A 19,644-nucleotide genomic window follows, 5' to 3' on the forward strand; every position below is an offset into this window, starting at 1 on the left:
ACTATTTTTTCTTGGACCTATGTAACACTGATTTTTTGTGATAATGAATGGGATTCGAGTTCTTTAAAAATGTTTTAATATTAAGTATTTCAAAATCTTAAAGAAGATTTTTCTTTCAGCACAAACAGATATTGCTCCACTGGTCTTCCTAACTCTTTAGAATACACATTTTAACACTTAAAAAAAAACAACAACGGTGATTTTTTTTCTTTGAATCTGTTAATGTCGACAGTGCACATTATCCTATTTCCCTAATTTCATGGAATTATTTCCTGTGGTCCTTCCAATCTAAGATTATGTTCAAGATGTTCAGTATACCACTTAACATATATTTTAAATCAACAACTAAACTTCACTTCTGCAAAGTAGGAATCATTTTTACTCACACATATTTTAATTCTTTTTTTAGATCAGAAACTCCTAACAAAAGTTTTCATTGGTTATCTCCTTTGGTTTGAACCAATAGATAGTATTTTTCCAATCTTAATTATTTGCATAAAGCTGCAAATAAACAGGACTACACCATTTTGAGAATAGCATTGAATGTTGACTATAGATATAGAAAAATAATTTTACACCACCATTTCTCTGTAATTTAAACAGTGAGTTCTTTCACTTCTAGGTTTCTGGAACAAACTCTTGATGTAAAGCCTTTAACCCACAACTCAGCATCACACATGGTTAAGCAGTATTTCTAATCTTTCTTGTTTTAACCTGCCCAAATTGCACTTTAAATATCTTATCTCAAGGACTTTGTTTTGGTCACTCTTTTGCAGAACAAAAAATTTTTCTCAAGCATTTTCTTTCAAGATGTCTTAGTTAGACCTATTTGCTGGGCACGCTTAGCAACGCCCACAGGCTCAAGTTTTTCATCTGACTATCTTCTAGATTTTTGCTATCCTGTCACTTCACACATCATAAATACCTCTTCTGAGAGTATCATTCACAGGCGGCACGTCTTCTATGCCTTCGCCTTGCTGGCCTCAAACATAGACAATTTTCACAAAGGGTGTTAAGTTCGGTGTTTTTGAAATTATACATGTAACTTGGTTATGGCTGTGAATTTAAGGTTAACCTAATACTAATATAAATTATTTCATGAAATTATCTTGTTTTTTATTTTGAGCTTCGTTTGAAAGGTTTAAATCTTTTTCTTTTTAAGATATAAATTTTGTGGAATGGAGCTGGGTCTGATTTCCTACGCATACTGCTTTACTTGATACTTTTCTATGACACAGAGAGACAGACAGACAGACAGAGACAGACAGACAGACAGAGAGCCACTGACTAGGCTGAGAGGGAGTAGATTTAATGGCGAACATAAATACCAAAGTATGACAATCCTCACTATTCTGCATGCTCATGACTTAAGCTTCTTGATTGCTTGACTTTCTTGGTGGTCCATTTCTGCAGAATTGTTTTAAAAGTTAAAAAAAAAAAGCTAAGCCTACAATCTGCTCCTTTAGCCTCTGAAATAACACTCTAAGACTCTAATTTCCTATTAGCTAGAATAAATTTTTTTTTCCAATGGAACTTCAAGTAATCCAATACTTGGAGCCAGGAACAGTTTTTGGCTTTAGAAGCCCAAAGATCTGGGGCTTGTTCTTTGCCCCAGTTGGATTTGAAGACAGCAAGGATCTGTTTACTTTGAGAGGATGTCTTATTGGGGGTCATTTGTGGAAGGAGTATCTCCTGGAGAGAGTTTTGACAGACTGAAGGGCCATACCTCAGCACAATGTGGTCCACAAAAGGATTGCAGAGGATGTGGAGGTGGGAAGGTTATTTTGGAAGTTCTGAGACAGAACTGTGTAGTTCTGTACTTGGTAGTTTTAGAACTTGGTAGTTTTGAGATTAAAAATGATAGTTTTTACACTTGGTAGTATTTATTTATTTATTTATTTATTTATTTATTTATTTTTGGTGGTACTGGGGTTCCTGGAAACCCTTCTACCTCCGGGCTACACTCCCAGACCTATTTTATATTTTATTTGGAAACAGCGCGGCTGGCTTTGAAGCTTCGCAATCCTCCTGTCTCTGCCTCCCAAGCGTGGGGATTACAAGCGTGCGCCACCACGCCCGGTTCACTTGGTAGTTTTAGAACTTGGTAGTTCTGAGATAGAAAATGACAAGTTTAATGTGGACAGAAAATGACTAGTTTAATGTTTTATATTTCTTTTGTGTGTGTATGTGGTACTAGAGGTAGAACCCAGAGGCTTTCTACCTCCGGGCTATACTCCCAGACCTATTTTATATTTTATTTGGAAACAGGGTCTCACTAAGTTGCTGAGAGCCTCACTCAGTAGCTGAGGCTGGCTTTGAACCTGTATGATCCTCCTGTCTCAGCCTCCCAAGCATTGGTATTACAAGTGTGCGCCACCACATCTGGCAAATATTTTATATTTCTAATAAAAGTTATGGCTAAAAAACCAGAGTTCCAATCACTGCCACACAATGATATCTTGCCTCTTGTGTTCACAGCATGGTCCTGTCAGTTTCTGATTGACAATGTGCACTGATTCGTAGCTTCTCCAGATTTCTGGAAAGACCTAGAAGCAATACCTGGCCCTTCAGCAATGAGCAACCCAATGTCTAGTCTATGATTTCCAAATGTCTTTTTCACCATAACAGGCATGAACTCCCTGAGTGTCAGTTTGGGGACAGAAAATTTATAAGACAAGTTGAAAAATCTTTTCATAATAAAGAACAGGGAATCCATCAAAAATTCCTTGAGTCCTATCAAAAGGATACAGGACTCAATTTAAAGGGCTTCATAAGTTGGACAACTCAGTACTATTAAGTTGTTGATTCTCTCTACATTTACAGATTTAATGCAATTCTAAGCAAAATCTTAGTTTCTTATGAAAAGTGACGAGTTAATTTTAAAAAATATATGAAATTCAAGAGACTTAAGATGGTCAAATTGATTTTAAAAGAAATAAATTTATAAGACTTACTATAAATTACAATAATCAAGGTATTGCAGTATTAATGTAAAGACAAATGTATTGATCAAGGAAACAGAATAAAGTCCAGAAATAGACGTACGCCGAGGATGAAGGCGCCAAGGTAATTCATTATGTAAAGAACAACATTTTCTTCCAGTGGTACCGACCCCTTGGACAGCCACATTCGGGACTGTGAAACCCAAACCATGTCAAGACATGACATAGATGATAGACCTCAATGTAAGAATAAGAGCCACAAGAATTTTAAAACAAAAGAAACTCTTATTCTCTCCTCATGTGGGGTCAGGCAAAGATTTCTTAGGTAGGGACAAAAATAAACAGAACAACAAAAACTAACCCTTCAAAACCAATATTTGATACTTGATCAAAATGTAAAGCTCCTGAACTGAAATATGTGTCTAAGATAAACCGTAGACTGATGGGAAATATTTCTAATATAGAGAGAAATTTTACAAATCCATTAAGACAAACAACCCAATTAAAAGCAAGGAAAATAATTAAGCAGATAATTCACAAAAAAGATACAAAAATGACTAAATGCACATGGAATGAGATCGCCATGAGTCATGAAAGAAATGTAAATCACAGCCAGAAGGCCACACTGCTACATGCCCAGTGGAACTGCTAAAATTAAAAGGACCAACGATATCAAGTGCCGTAGAGCAAGTGATGTAATTGGATCTCTCGTCCATTGCTGGTGGGAAGGTAAATACAGCCCAGTTCCTTTGGAAAGCAGTTTGGCAGGTTCTCATAACATTAAACACGTGTATGGCATAAGACCCAGAAATTCCACTTCTGGGTATTTTCCCAAGGAAAGGAAACATATATTCCCACAAAAACCTGTATATAAATGCTCAGAGTTATATTTATTTATAACAGTACAAAACTGGAAAGACCCCAGTGTCCATCAACCAGTGAATGGGTGGCTGTTGGACAACCATACGGTATAAGCGTACCGCAATTTCACGAGACAATCTACTGATACACACTGTGGGCGAATCTCAAAGGCAGCATGCCAAGTTAAAGGAGTCAGACACAAGAGGCAGCAGATTGTGTGGCTCCACTTCTAAGACAGTCTAGAAAAGGCAAAATTACTGGGAAAGGAGCAAGGCAGCTGCTGCCAGGAAAGTGGGGTGGAGGGAGAGGTTCGACATCAAAGGGGCAGGAGGGAGCTGAGGAAATGTTCTGCTTCACTGTGGTGGTAGTTACACAACTGTAAACCCTTGTCAGAGCACATCGGATTGTAGGTTAAAATAGGCACGACCAAAAAAAAAAAAAAAAAAAAAAATTGGCATATTCAGTAAAGATTGACCTAGGGGGGAAGAAAAACAGCTGTTTTAATTATTTCATTAAAAAACTCTACAACACGCTATAAAACTGTATTTCTAGGATGGGCTGGAATGATGATACATTGGTTCAGAATATTTCTACAAAAGCCAAGTTAACCTCGATTCAAGTCTGACTCCTTCCATGTATTAGCCAAGTGACCTTATGGCAATGATTTCATTCATACCTCAGAGGGCCGTGGTGGGGATTTAATGACTCACTTCAACCACTTCGTAACTGCCCGACTCACAATAAATACCCACCAGATATCATGGAAGCAAATATATCATAATATGTGAAAATAAAGTCAATGAAGCTAGTGTAAGGTCAGCAATAGCATAAAAGGAGAAATGTTTTACGATGGCTGGGGAACCCAGTAAAGATTTTCTGGAGGAAATCATGACTCACAAGAATCTGAAAAATGAGTAAGTGGTTTCTAGCTGGGAGCCAGGGAGGGCACAAAGTGTCCTGGTGCGCTTAGAGAATAAAACGCAGGGGCCACATTTTTTTGAGTGATGAGAGGAGGAGCTTTTGCAGAAGAGAGGGACTGGTCTAAAGAAGGGTCTTGAGTGCCAATTTAAGAAGCTTGTTGCAGCTGGAGGCAGAGGCACACACCTATAATCCGCAGGAGACTAAGATAGGAAGGTTATAGGTTCCAGACCAGCCTCAGCAACTTAGCAAGACCTCCAGCAACTTAATCAGACTCTGTTTCAAAATAATACAAAAGAGGACTGGGGTGTATCTCGGAGGTAGAATGTCCCTGGGTTCAATCCTCAGTACAAATGAAAAGAAGAAGGAGGAAGAGAGGGATAGGGAGGAGGAGGAGGAAGAGGAGGATGTTGTTACAGCTCCATCTCCAGTGGTAGATATTAGGTTCAGTAAGGAGAGAGACAAATTAGACTTGCCTCTTACAAAGTTTGCTATCATCATCCTGGAGAAGATGAACTAAAACTGGGATGAGGCTGGAGGACAAGGGAGAAGGCTTGTGAGATGGATCCGTGTAGAGGATGGGGACATTCTATACTTGGGCTGTGGGACTGGAAAGGTGACAATAAATTCAGAGAACTTTTAGAATCAAGTAACTGTATATGTAATTGCCTTGAGTATTTCGTTACAATAAAGGAAAGCTGACTAACACAGGGACTGGAAGAAGTTTTTATTTTTATTTTTATATCTTTTTATCATGATGTAAATCGTGTTGACAGTGGCATACATGTACCCAGCACTTGGTGCCCTCCCCTGCCCCGTTCCTCCTATCTCCCCCTTCCTCATACAGAGTACTGGGGTTGACCATGGTATTTTTACATATGTACACGAAGCCAATGGTAGTAATTCCTTCACTGATCCTCATTCTTCCCCCTCCACTTCCCCCAGCCCGGCTCCTTGGCTCTGCTGAGGTTTCCCCTCCATCCCCTGGAGTCCCCCTGGTACCCGATCACTCCCCAGCTTCTGCATATTGGAGAAAACATAAGACCCTTCACTCTCCGTGACTGGCGAATCTCACTTAACATAATGTTCTCCAGGTTCTTCTATTTTCCTGCAAATGACATAATTTTGTTCTTTATTGCTGAGTAGAATTTCACTGTGTGTATTTTCCATAATTTTGTAACCCATTCATTCGTTGATGACACCTAGGTTGCTTCCACAGTTTGGCTTTTGTGAACTGTGCTGCTTTGAACATGGGTATGCATATATTACTGTAGTGCTCTGATTTCAGCCCCTTTGGAAAGATACCCAGGAGTGGTACGGCGGGTCATAGGGTGGATCCATTCCCAGTTTTCTGAGGAATCTCCATACTGATCTCCATAGTGGCTGAACTGATTTACAATCCCACCAACAGAATAGAAGAGTTCCAATGTCCCCACACCCTCTCCATTTATAAATGACACGTTTATCGTTGACTTCTTGATGAGGAAGGTTTTTTGTTTGGCACAGGAGAGACTTAGCCATATTTATGTACTGATTAAGAGTAAAGAAGGGAGAGAGGAAAAGATTGAAATATACAAAAGGGTCCAACCAGGAGACAAAAATCACACCAGATATTTGCAATAGAAAATTTAATAGAAAAATCATTAAAACGTATATAAAGCTACTTGTCAAGTAATTAAAAAGGTGGAAAGAGAATATAAAAACATAAAAGTATCCATTTAGAAGTATCTGGCACTCCTCGGGCTGAGGGCCCAGTGCAGGCAGGAGATAAGTATAAAGGAGAAGAGTTTTTGTTTTGTTCTGCTAAAGGCAGTCAATCAAAAATATTTTTATGAAGATGCCACGTGAGCCAGTCTTAATTAGGTAGAAATGACAGAATATCCCAAGAGTTGCACATAACCAAGCAAATAGTAGATGCCTAATAAATACTTGTTGAAAAAAAAAATCAAACGATGACGGGGCAAAATCCAGAGGAGAAAGGCATGTGAAAATTTTAGGAAAAGGAAATGTGACCGGGGCTGGGGCCATAGAGTGAACCTCCAGGCTACAGGCAGGAGAGGAGAGGAGGAGGTGGCGCTGACCGCGGGGGGTGGGGGGGCGGTGGGTGTTTATACTGTGCTTAAGGTTGATCCTAAGAAGCCCCTGACTTTTCAGTCGGGAAATGATATTACTAGAACAGCGGTTTCTGGAGGTCTGTCTGTCTGTGGTATGTAGAAAGAACCAGAGAGGAGCAAGGGACTGACGTCGTCGGCTACAGGGCCGGACTTGATGGCTGGATTGGGACGGAGGAAAGAACTCGAGAGGGGACGGAGGAGGTGTGGCCGGAGGCGGGGAGGGAGAACAAAAACTCGCTCGTTCTCTATCTACCTGGGCGCTGGGGAGGGATGGCAGAGAAGGGGGGAGAGGAGGACTTGAAGGGCGGGCGGGACCTCCCACCGCACAAAACACTGGCGGTGTCAGTCTGCAGCCTAGCGGAGTTATTTGCACCAGTCTGGCTGAGACCCAAAGGCCGAAGAATACAACCCACCCGCACCTGCCCACGGGGCTGAGCGGCTCCTGATTTCATTTCCCCCTGCGATCCCTCAACAACCAGGAAAAGGAGGATTCCCAGTTTTTATTCTGCCCCAAAGCACGGGCCTCGGGGGACTGCGGTGCTCTCGGGTTCTCGGCTACTGACAGCGCCCAGGGCTGGACAATGGGAGCCTCGGGAGCCTCCGGCGCGTACTCCCAGGAGGAAGCGCGCAGGCGCAGCGACGTTGCCTAGCAACCAGAGGCAACAGTGGACCGGGAGGCGCGCTGGCACGGGCAGGTGCGGTTTGCTGGGTCTGAGGAGCCTCTGTGCTGTGTTACCTCCAAGGTAAAGGCGGGTCCGCGGCTGCACCCCTGTGCCTTCAGCAAAACTTGGGGAAGGGAAGGGTTCCGCGTGGTGGGGACTGCTGCGGCAACCAAGAAAATGCCTCTTTAGGGGTTGTCCTGTCCCAGCGTCCCCGGTGTTAGGAATAGAGATGGGTTTTTTAAGTATCACCTGCCATTTAACAGGTGACAGGACTGAGGTCCCGGGAGGGGATCTGAGGGCGTAAGACGCCGTTCCTGGCCTGGGAACGACTCTAGAAGTGGGGCCCAACTTCTCCAGCACTCCTCCTCCACTAGAAATCTGTTGAAAACAAGTCTCTGGTTTAGAAAATATTTCAGATTGCAGGATGAACATGTGCTGAGGAGAAATGCAAACAACCAATAAACTCCTGAAAAGCAAGGTGGCTGCGGGATGCGTATTTAAATCAGACTTGTTTTCGTAGCCAACCCCTTTCCGCTCGGCTGCTTTACTGCTGGAGATTATATATATATATATATATATATATATATATATATCCTAGGGGATCAGCTGGGGATGTGGGTGGAAATTGTATGTCCAAGGCTATTCATTGAAGCCTTGTCCGTAATTCCAGAAAATTAGAAATAAGACACTGGCTAGGAAAATAATGGGCTTGGAAGCATTATTTAAATGGCATATTATGTTGCTCCATTGGAAGTGATTATAGCAATAAATGAAGGCTGAAATTTCATGCACTTGCCTGTTAACGTAAGGATTTAGTAAGAAAATGGCTCCAGGAATGGAAAGTAATAATAGGGAATAGTAATCCAGGTAGTATTTCTATGAAGAAGACATGAAAAAATACTGTATGGAAATAGTATCAACTTCTTTGAGCTTAACTTTGAGTGACTTTTATTTTATTAACTGTGCTAGTCTTTGTTTTTCAAATTCTCTACAATAAAATATATTACATTTATAAGGGGAAAAATCAATGGCTCATTGCCCCTGGGCTATACAAGTAGTTTACTCTCTCCCACCAACGATTACAGCCAGTGTGGAGCTAAAATCCAGGTGCTTGTAACCACACGGTATCTCCATGATGGGTTCTGCCACTGTATTACCGTACTCTTAGGTTATTTTAGCCTCTGTAGTCTTCAGTATGCAATTGCTCATAAACACTATCCTGAAAGAGGAAAAATCAACTTCAGAATGAAAACAGATGATTAAAAACAACTTTATGCAGGTATAATTTAATTGCTTCTCAAATATTCAAAAGAATTCTTTTATAAATCAGAGACTGCTATATTTTGGAATTGGTTATAAATAGCTATGAAGTCATCCTGCCCCCAAGGAAATTAACTATAGGATAGCTTCTCATCTGTTCCAAATAGTTTCTGCATGTCTGCCTAAAACATTAGAGGCACAAGGTCTAGGGCCTATACACTTTTCAAACACTTAAGATATTCGAGATTCAGAAGGGACATTGGCCCTAATTTTTTAAAAGCAACCTGAAAATTAAATGTTTTTACTAACATTAAATTTTTATCAGATTGGAGCTGGGCGAGGCGGAGACAGGAGGATCGCGCAGGTTGGAAGCCAGCCGCGCTGGCTTAGGAGACCCTGTTTCCAAATAAAAATATAAAATGGGTCTGGGAGTGTAGCCCGGAGGTAGAAGGGTTTCCAGGAACCCCAGTACCACCAAAAATTTTTTTCATCAGATTGGAAAACAATTTTTTGTTTTATAAGAATTTCCAAGTATATATACTACTTGCTAAGTAATTTCAACAGCAATTTTTATGAAGAAAATTACATTTAATGGGGGATGTGAGTACGTTTTAATAAGTTTGATATATTGGCTATAGTGTAAAATAATACAGCATATAAAATAAGCCCGCCAGGTCCCTCAAAGATCTGACAGTGACATGGCCTGAAGTTAGTGACTGGGAACAGATGCCTGACAAAGTCTCTGTGAGTTTCCATGAACTGAAAGCCTTCAGTGAGTGTGATAAATACTGCTGAGTGTTTCTAATGCTAGGAATTGCATTTGAACCAACAGACATTGTAAATTCTCTCTAAACATTTTCCGAATCCCAAGGCTTCTCTTGACACGATGGTGATTTCTATGTAGCTAGAATATGTCATCTGAAATTTCTCTAATGCCCAACATCACCCCAGAAACACCCACGGAAGAAAACTAGAAAAATGTGTTGGGTTATGTAAGCACCAGCATCTCGAAAGCTCTGCTCCCAGTTGAGTTACTCCTCTGTGGTTTGTCAACTAGTACATGGGCTGTTCCTCTGACTTCCCCCCACAAAGCCCTGCATCTAAGAGCAGGTGGAGAGCCATCTTGCAGAGAGTAACCCCAATGTCCTTAGGATATGTCTTTTCTGATTCCCAATTACTTTTTTAATCGATCTTGGATTATATTAAATCTTTTTTTATCTAGGAAAATGACACAAATATTAGCTCAGATTTGGTAGACTTTGTTACCATTTATCAAATAATTACTCCCAGGAAAAGTAGAAGAAATTATTGGAGCAGGGTTTGGGGATTGAACCCAAAGCATTCTGCCTTTGAGCTATACCCCAGCCCTTTTTATTTTTTGTTTTGAAACAGGGTTTTACTAAGCCGGGCGTGGTGGGGCACGCTTGTAATCCCCGCGCTTGGGAGGCGGAGACAGGAGGATCGCGCTGGTTCGGAACCAGCCTTGCTAGTTTAAGAGACCCTGTTTCCACATAAAAATTAAAAAAAAAAAAAGGTCTGGGAGGGTAGCCCGTGGGAGTGTATCCCGGAGGTAGAAGGGCTTCCAGGAACCCCAGTACCACCAAAAACAAACAAACAAACAAACAAACAAACAAAAAACAACAACAACAAAAACAGGGTTTTACTAGGTTGCTGAGAATCTCACCACATTGCTGAAACTGTCCTCAACTCTACGATCTTCCTGTCTCAGTCTTCCAAGCACTGAGATTACAAGTAGAGGCCACCACGCTTAGCTAAGCTAATGAGTTTGATAAATATAGACGCCTATGTGGAAGAAACTGTTTTAGGTTCATAAGACAGATGAATGCCAGAAAATGGACAAAAATCCTTGCGTTGTGACACAAATATTTTTGTAGATCTCAGAAGAAACTTGGATTTTAGTCTCTCAAGTCCAAAAGAAGTGAGTTGCTATAAGCATGGTGAACTATTTTTCTATTACATAAATAGAAGTTATGTGGCTATTATATTCACCTGCATTCTAAACGACAGCTGAGACTCGTGCTCAGCTATCATATCGATGTTTCCTTAGAATTGTACAGTTTGAAATAGGGATATTGGTAACACAAACAGTCATTTCTACATATTTCGCTTTTTCCTTTTTTTGGTACTGAGATTGAATCCAGGGGCACTCTACCTCTGAGCCAAACCTCCAGCCCTATTTTATTTTTTATTTTGAAGCAGGGTTTTCTAGGTCGCTAAGAGTCTTGATAAATTGATAAGGCTGGTCTCAAACCTATGATCCTCCTGTCTCTGCTTCCCAAGTACTGGAATTGTAGGCATGTGCGACCATACCTGGTGCATTTTCTTTTATTAGGTAAAAATGTAAAGGATGATAAACCTCCTCCCAAGAGTACGGGTAGCTGAGATACTCATACACACTTATCAGGCCTAATGACGCTTTAAACATTTTTTATGCATCTTTTCCCAGGATGGGTAAAAAGATAAAGAAGGAAGTCGAACCTCCTCCCAAGGACGTGGTGAGTTTCTGCTTTCAATACTAGCAGCACTTTAACCACCAGTTTTAAAAATAAATGGTCTGTTTGGCATGTACTAGCATATACGTGAGTACACAGTGGCAGAAGTCCAGAGTCTGACTAATGATAAGATTAGTCAGAGAAATCTAACATTATATAAACAAACATTTACAACATTGTCATTATATAATTAGCACAATTAGAGAGTCATCATTAGCTTTTCCGGTCTGTGGATAGCACGTTTACAGCCTCGTTAATGGATAAATAGTTTGGGTCTATTCTTTTAGATACGTCACATTTGCATTCTCCAGGCTCTCGTTAATGTGAATTATCCGAGTGACTTTTCAAAAATAACTAGAAGTCTTGCTACAGCTCAGCTCCATGGTCTGGTGGTCCCCAGGGACATGTGAAGTTCTGATTCTTTTTTTTTTTTTTTTTTTTTTTTTTGGTGGTACTGGGGTTCCTGGAAGCCCTTCTACCTCCGGGCTACACTCCCAGACCTATTTTTACATTTTTTTTTATTTGGAAACAGGGTCTCCTAAGCCAGCTCGCGCGGCTGGCTTCGAACCTGCGCGATCCTCCTGTCTCTGCCTCCCAAGCGCGGGGATTACAAGCGTGCGCCACCACGCCCGGCCCGTGTTTTCTAATTCTATCAGAGGAGTAGTCTGGAATCGCCAGATTCATTATTTCTAATGCTATGGAACGCATCCCCCACTGTAGACGCCCCTGCTCTCGCTTCTAAAACCATCATTCTATCAGCTCTCTAGTCAGTTACTGAAACATTGCATTCAGTGTAGAAAGTGGCCCTTGACAGTTTTCAGTTAAGAAGTCTATTTTGAAACAGATGTTTGATGTGAATAGCAAAGACATGAGGATAGTGCCCCGACTCACAGGGTTTCAACTCTGCAGAAACCTGAGCTTCCTGCAGACACTTCCTCCAGAAGGGAGCACTGTGGGTAGGACCAAAAGCTTTATTCCAGCTCCGCCTCTTGAAGGCTGGGTTATTCTAAGTTGCTGAATTTGACTATAGTTATTGCAGTATTTCTTTACCGCTTGAATGGGTATTGTACCATCTAACTCATCTGGATGATCCCCTGGATTAAAATAAATTACATAAATTTCTCAATGCTAAACCCATAGTTAGCACTCAGTAAATAAGATCTGTCATGATGAGAATCCCCTGAATTCTGCTACACACACACACACACACACACACACACACACACACACACCATGCACACATGCACACCCTGAACAGCCACCCAAGTATGGATGCTTCAATAGAGTTAGGAATAAAAGCTGCAGATCCCCCTGTCCGCCCCAGTCCAGGAAGACTCCGCAGCAGTGCTAATTATGGTCTGGTGGTGGGCTTTCATTCTGACTGCTTTGCTCTGGAAACGTACTCCTAAAACGTACATGGCAGATACACTATTCATCCCATACCTCCACGTTTGCGTGCCCCCACTCTTTGCTGACAAATAGCATTATTAGCCTCCTCTTAGCAGAAAGTTGACTCACAAGCCCAGTTCTTGGCAGCAAATACATTTTTATTTAGAATTAGGGCACTGATAAACATAGATATATTTGTTGACTACACTTTATACAATTTTAGAATGCTTGGCTGGTACTATTCTCTGTCCTCCAATCTTTGGGGACACAAGGAGGACTTAGGAAATGCAACCCTAGCATTAACAAGACAACCACTCCTGCTCTCTCAGTTCCCAATAGCTTTGGGGGCCATCAAATTCATATGTAAGAACTAGCAGCGGCCCCCAACGATTTGTTACCTTTCCCAAGGACCTTCTGCCCTTTTCCCCCTCTGATCTTATGTTAACACAGCTGAGAGAGTAGTATAAAAATAATCCCGGCCGGGCGTGGTGGTGCACACTTGTAATCCCAGGATTTGGGAGGCAGAGACGGGAAGATCACGGTTCGCGGACAGCCTCAGCTACTTCTTAGTGAGGCCCTTTGCAACTCAGTGAGACCCTTTTTAAATTGTGTTAAGGGGTCAGCACTTTCTCCTCCTAGATCTGTGCACAGGGGAAGCGAAGCCTGGTGACTATGGGATCAGGGCGACAGAAAATAATAGAGCATTTCCCTCACCTGTGCGCTCCAAATCCATTTCCTTGAAAAAGTGGCGTGTCTCCCAAGGCTTGTTTTTCCTTCTTCATCAATCTCAGAACTCAACCTTTTATCATTTCTCGTAGTCTGACAGCACTGCATTTTTTTAAACAAAGAATCAGCGATTTATTTTGGGGTTTTTCTCTGTCATCACAGATAAACAAAACACCATGAATTAATAAAGAAGTATCAATATGTAATATATACACGTATAAAACTATTGGTTTGCTCACTTTGATCTAAAAGTTTGCCACTTTAGTTCAGGCTGTAGAGTGAACTAACGCCCATGTTAGCTATATTCACCTTAACCATAAGCACTTAAGCAGATCTTACTGATGTCTAGAGATTCTCCAGTAAAAATTCGTACTAGATAGAGAACTGGCTTCCTCGTGCTTATCGGTCTCTTTCCCCTATGCACTTGGTGCCTCACGATCTGAGGCCACTGGTGTGGCAGACACACTCCAGTAGAAATCAAAAGAGCCTTTGTTTGCACGTAGCATCAACACGCGTCACTTGACTCTCATGATCTGCTTCCAACGAGTTTCACTTAATTTTGTATTCCATAGACCCAGCTATCTGATAACACAGTAACCATTAGCCACACGTGGCTATTTAAATTTAAATCTATAATAATTAAGATTAACCATTAAAAGAGTTAAAATTCAGTCCTTTGGTTGCATCATTTCCCTTTCAAATGTTCAAGAGCTACTGGTAGCCTGTGTGTGCCATTCTGGACAACCCAGAATCAGAAAGTCCTTATCATGGAAGTCACACTGGACAGACCCGTCTCCTTCACAGAGATATAAAAGCATCTCTGTAAGTCTCTGGTCGCACCCACAGACTGGGCTTAAAAGGTAAAGCTTGGTCAAAAGCTTTCTTCCATCCTTTCTGTAAATAATTTGGGCTCATCATTTATTTTGTACAGAGCATCAAATTCTAATTTCACATTCAGCTTGTTGGTGACTGTGACCTCCTCGTGGGAGGCAAATGGGATGTGTAATTACAGCACAGTATTATTTATTTACTCATGTGGCATTCTGTTATAGCTGTCACTTTATTCTCAGTGCCTTTTTAAATATAAAATTACTATGACGCTGCAGGCACCGAGGAGAAACAAATGTCATGCCAGGTGTCTCCACTCTTTGCCAAACCTCGCTCTTTCTCCTCGTTTGACAGTTCTTTGATCATAGTGCCCCAGTTTCTATCTTTAAAAGCTTCTCATGCCCTATTTTGCCTTTTTCTTAATGATGACCGGAAGATAGGAGAAAATACCAGATTGCATTTTAAATCCTTAAGAGAGATTAAATGATATTTACTATAGCTTTTTTTTTTTTGAAGGTCTGGGGATGGAAAACCAGGGGCATTCGACCTCCGAGCTACACCCCTTGCCCTATTTTTAATTCTTTATTTTGAAACCGAGTCTCACTGAGTTGCAGAGGACCTCACTAAGTAGCTGAGGCTGTCTGCGAACTGCGATTCTCTGGTCTCAGCCTCCCGAATGCTGGGATGACAAGTGTGCGCCACCACGCCCGGCTTACTATAGCTTTTATTTACATGTATTTTCATGTGCTCTACTTTTTTGATAATTGTAGTCATTTTTGTGGAGATCACAGCATATCCATGTTTAATCATAGAAGACTCAGTGTGTGTGTGTGTGTGTGTGTGTGTGTGTGTGTGTGTGTGTGTGTGTTACAGGGGCTGGCCACAAAACCTGCAGTCCTCCTGTCTCAGCCTCACAAGTACTATTCTGCCACACTCGGCTTGGCTCACATGTTTGTTTAAAAATACTGTAATATGAATTCTGGCTGGGCACTGTGGTGCATGCCCGTAGTCCCAGCTACTTGTAAGCAAAACTCCCTCCTCTACCAGCCTCTGGAAATGGAAGGAAATAGCGTAATACCGTTTTTCTCCATGACCATAGGGAGTCCCCAGAGCTTGTGGGTCCTTATTGTTCATTTCAGCAGCACATTAATTCTCCAGGTCTCACAGCAGGCCCCGGGGATACTAGGAGGCCTACCTTTTTTCTTTAAGCTACATTACCATTTCCTTTGTTGAAGATTTTACCCAAGTTTGTTATATGCTCTTTTCTATTGCTTTTTCTGTTGTTTCACATATGTAATTCCTGCTTTCCCCCCAAAGAAACTAGGGGTTGAATGTAAGTACTGATTATGAAGATTTGGGGGGTGTCACAAAGACACTCACAGGTTCTTCTCTGCTGACAGAATGAGTTAGTTACATCCAGACAGTGTTGACGAGCGCTTGAAAGGTGCTCACCAATCGTCTCCTTGGTCCTTCATGGTAGATAGGACTGTCCCCATGATCCAGGAAAAGTAACTTGCATCCGAGGACCTCAGCATTCAGTGGCTTCCCTGTGGCTAAACTGAGAAACTAGGCCTGTCACATTCCAAAACATTTTTCTCTTTCCACAGGAATTCCAGTGATTATACCAATAATCACTTGTCTGTTATTTTTTTATGTGAATGTGTTATTGATTGAACCCAGGGACATTCTCTTCCTAAGCTACACCCCCAGCCCTTTTTTAAATTAATTAATTAATTAATTTATTTATTTACTTTTGTTTTCAAACAGGGTCTCACTGTGTTACTGAAAGTTCTGCTATTTTGCTGAGGCTGGCCTTGAATCTACGATCCTCCTGTCTCAGCCTCCCAAGTACTGGGATTACAAGCATGTGCCGCCGTGCCTGGCTGGCTTATCTGTGTTTTCTTTAAACAACAGCTTTCGTGTGCTCTTCTTCAGCAGTGACCGCAGCCTATTTGTAAGATTGTGGTGTCTTTAAGTTTTCAGACACCGTTCATCTTTTATGCGGTTTTTAAAGCTCGGCTGATGTTTTTCCTTTTGTATTTCAGTTTGATCCATTAACAATTGAGAGTAAAAAAGCAGCAACCGTGGTGTTAATGCTTAATTCTCCAGAAGAAGAAATTTTGGCTAAAGCCTGTGAAGCCATTTACAAATTTGCCTTAAAAGGTTTGCATTTCCTCAGTTGATCTGTCTATTTAATTAATGTCTTAAAATATATACCACATAGTGGCCACTTTTCTCTCTAACCTTTAACTTCCTTCCTATCAGATGAATTCTTTTAGGCAACTAGAACATCATTTAATGTCCTATCTGAAAATAACGGGCCTCCCCAAATGCCGGACTTACTCTCAAGGGCAAGCTCGTCACGGGGCAGAAGAGTCGTGTGGAAGGTCTCATCATAATGAGACCTTTTTAAAAATCATCAGTCTCACGGAAACTAAAAGCACCTTCGATGTTTGAAACTAAAAAATAGTGTTGGATTATAACCAGAAGTATACAATACACATCCATCAGTCCACCCAGTATGGATACACATAAGTCGTTGAATAACTAAATAAATGAGAAATACGAGACAAATATCCCATAAAGAAATTCAGGTCATTTATGGAAAACATCCTGCCCTGAAACAGGTGAACTATAACTTCCCACTTTATATGAGTGGGTTGCATTTAGTGACTTTTTCCCAAAGGGTATCACATAAAAACAGAAAAAAGATTGGTTCCATAATTTGGCTATTGCAAAGTTTGCTTTGATAAACATGGGTGTCATGTAGCACTGTGCTATTCTGATTTTAATTCTTTTGGAAAGAGACTGAGGAGTAGGATAGCTGGCTCATAGGATGGCTTCATTAAGTCTTTTTAAAAAAAATTTTTAAGCCAGTGTGGTGGTGCACACTTGTAATCTCAGCATTTGGGAGGCTGAGACCAGAGGATCGTGGTTTGTGGCCAACCTCAGCTACGTAGGCCCTTTGCAACTCAGTGAGACCCTGTTTCAAAATAAAGAATTGAAAAAATAAGGCTGGGGAAGTAGCTTGGAGTTAGAACGCCCCTGGGTTTCATCCCCAGTACTGCCAAAAAAAAAAAAAAAAAAGTTATTGGTGCACTGTAGCCAAGCCTCTTCATGGGATATACGATGGTGGAGGCACACGTGCACACACTACAAGCCATCCCCTCCCCACTGCAGAGGCTTGAGGAACTTCCAGACGGATCTCCATAGTGGATATACTCATTTACAATTCTCTCAACAGTGTATAAAGACACGTAGCACATACACATAATGGAGTTTACTCAGCCATAACAAGCAAAATCGTGGTTTTCGTAAGAAAGAGATGAAACTAGAGAATATTATGCCAAGTGAGACCAGCCGGCCTCAGGAAGTCAAGGGGCACGTGCTTTATCTCACATGTGGAAGGAAGCTGAGGGGAAATAGCAAGCAGAAGGGACTGCAGATGACAGAGGAGAGAAATTAAGGAAGAGGCTTGGGGAGAGAGAGAGGCGTGGAGAAGGGAAATGAGGCTTAGGAAGAAATCGTTCAAATAATGTTATGTCGTAGATACAGATGCCACTGCCACGCTCACTGCCGCGTCCTGGGAGCGAGCAGAGGGGTTGGGCCGGCTGTGGAGGGAAGCGCCGCACGTGCCCTGTGCCTGTCTGCTTCTATCGCTTTGAACCTCACGGTTATGTGTGACTGTAATGTGCCAATCGAATTATAAAAAAGAAACAGAGGAACAAATAATCTGTTGGTAATGAAGAGCCCTGCAAACCTTCCCTAGCTGGACGACCAAAGCAAACATTAACGTCAATAGGCCGCTGATCGTACACGCCCTTGACGTGAGGTGATGGAACGTTTATCTCTGTGCTACTTCCCTTTAAAAGTCATAATCCCTGTTGGCCAAAGATTTTTAAAAATTAGACAAAATCCCAATTCAGAGACATTCTAGAAAATGCTAGCCAGTATTTCTCAAAGCTGCATGGCCGTCAAAAACAAAGAAAGTCTGAGAAATTCTCACAGCCAGAAGGAGCCGAGGAAACCTGGTATCTACCTGGCACAGGAGCCTCAGTGGGATTCTACAGCAGAGAGAAGATCTCAAGTTAAAAAAGGAAATGCAAGCCAGGCATGGTGGTGCGTTCAAGTAATCCCCGAGATTACTTGAGTATTCTAAGTTTAAGGCCAACCTCAGCAACTTAGCAAGGTCCTACCTCAAAAATAAGAACTAAAAAGCTCAGTGGGAGAGCAGTTTCTAGAATAAGTCCAAGAGTGGAGGGAGGGACAAAACACAGACTAAGAAAACTCAACTAATCGTGCACCAATATTGGTTTATTAACTGTGAAAAATGCACCACCACTACACTCATGTCAGAAGTTAATAATGGAGGAAACTAGGTCTGGACTATGTGGAAAGTTCCTGTATTACCTCTGGATCTATTTTCTATAAAACTGGAACTGTTGTGAAAATAAAGTTTATTTAAGCATTGTCAACACTACAAGTCAGACTTTATTGGTAGGCGTATCTATCGAGGATTTACAAGCATACAAGACAGTTCTATTTTAGCTCACTCCAAATGAGAAAATTGGACTCTAAAAATTATATTGTGTGACATTTTAATTGGGGCTATTTGAAGTGAGTTTAGTATAACTTGATATTTTTACCAAAACATTTCAAACTAGGATGGGAATCGTCTGATTTTAATGAAACGATGCTTTAAACATTTTGGGGGACTTGGATGAGAGAAGAACCTGTCTTTCAATTAGCAAGTCGTCCTGTGCTCACCGTGCTTGGACTCTGGTCATCACGGGGAACCCAAATGAAGCCTGGAGTTGTTCTGGAAGGTTCTATGACTGAGTTGCGTAGGGTGCTGGGTCAAATTTCAGGGAACCGTTGAGTTATGCACACCACTCGGCCTAAGAGCAATCATACGTCATGAGGTGTCTTATGAACTTAACTATATTAACTAACAAAATTATTTCACCTGGTGTTTTATTCTAGCAGTATTTTCTGAAAAGTTTATTTAAAGAAAAATGATGGGATTTTGCCTTTTGGCCAAGATGGAGTAAAGTAGCAGATTTATTTATCCTACTACATGAAAAAACCAAGAAAACTGACAAAATGCGGTAAGTGACAGTTGGCAGGAGGCGGAGCGTCAGACAGCAGAGGCAATGACCCCGGGAGACGGGACAGAGGAAGGAGTCCCAGGCCTGCCCGGCCTCTGATCCCGGAAGGTGTGTGCTCTGAGTGGGGAAGACAGGTGTGAGCGTCTGGGAAGACAGAGGAGACGGTCTCCTGCAGCAGCGAAGAGGGCTGAGCGGCCCAGAGGGACCTGGGGAGTGTGGAGGATTCCACGCAACATTCAGCGTGGTGCCGAGCAGAGGACTTCTTGGACAGAGAGGCTCTCCAGAAGATTAGCCGTAACAGGTGCTCACCAAGGGCTAGAGTA

At 41.6% G+C, this 19,644-nt stretch overlaps 1 protein-coding gene across 2 annotated transcripts in view; it reads left to right on the forward strand.

Annotated features, from left to right (window-relative positions):
- Positions 1 to 11,225: 11,225 nt before the first annotated feature.
- The window catches only part of ARMC3 (armadillo repeat containing 3), a gene marked incomplete at both ends in the record, with an annotated part of 97,507 nt that continues 89,088 nt past the window's right edge, over positions 11,226 to 19,644 (forward strand). For both annotated transcript variants that reach the window (XM_080716880.1, XM_080716881.1), the window contains 2 exons: positions 11,226 to 11,273; positions 16,259 to 16,376. In XM_080716880.1, the coding sequence (XP_080573006.1) occupies positions 11,226 to 11,273; positions 16,259 to 16,376 (166 nt within the window). The remainder of the gene's footprint in view (positions 11,274 to 16,258; positions 16,377 to 19,644) is intronic.

This window comes from Muscardinus avellanarius (assembly GCF_963383645.1).
Source record: "Muscardinus avellanarius genome assembly, chromosome: 20".
NCBI lineage: Eukaryota > Metazoa > Chordata > Mammalia > Rodentia > Gliridae > Muscardinus > Muscardinus avellanarius.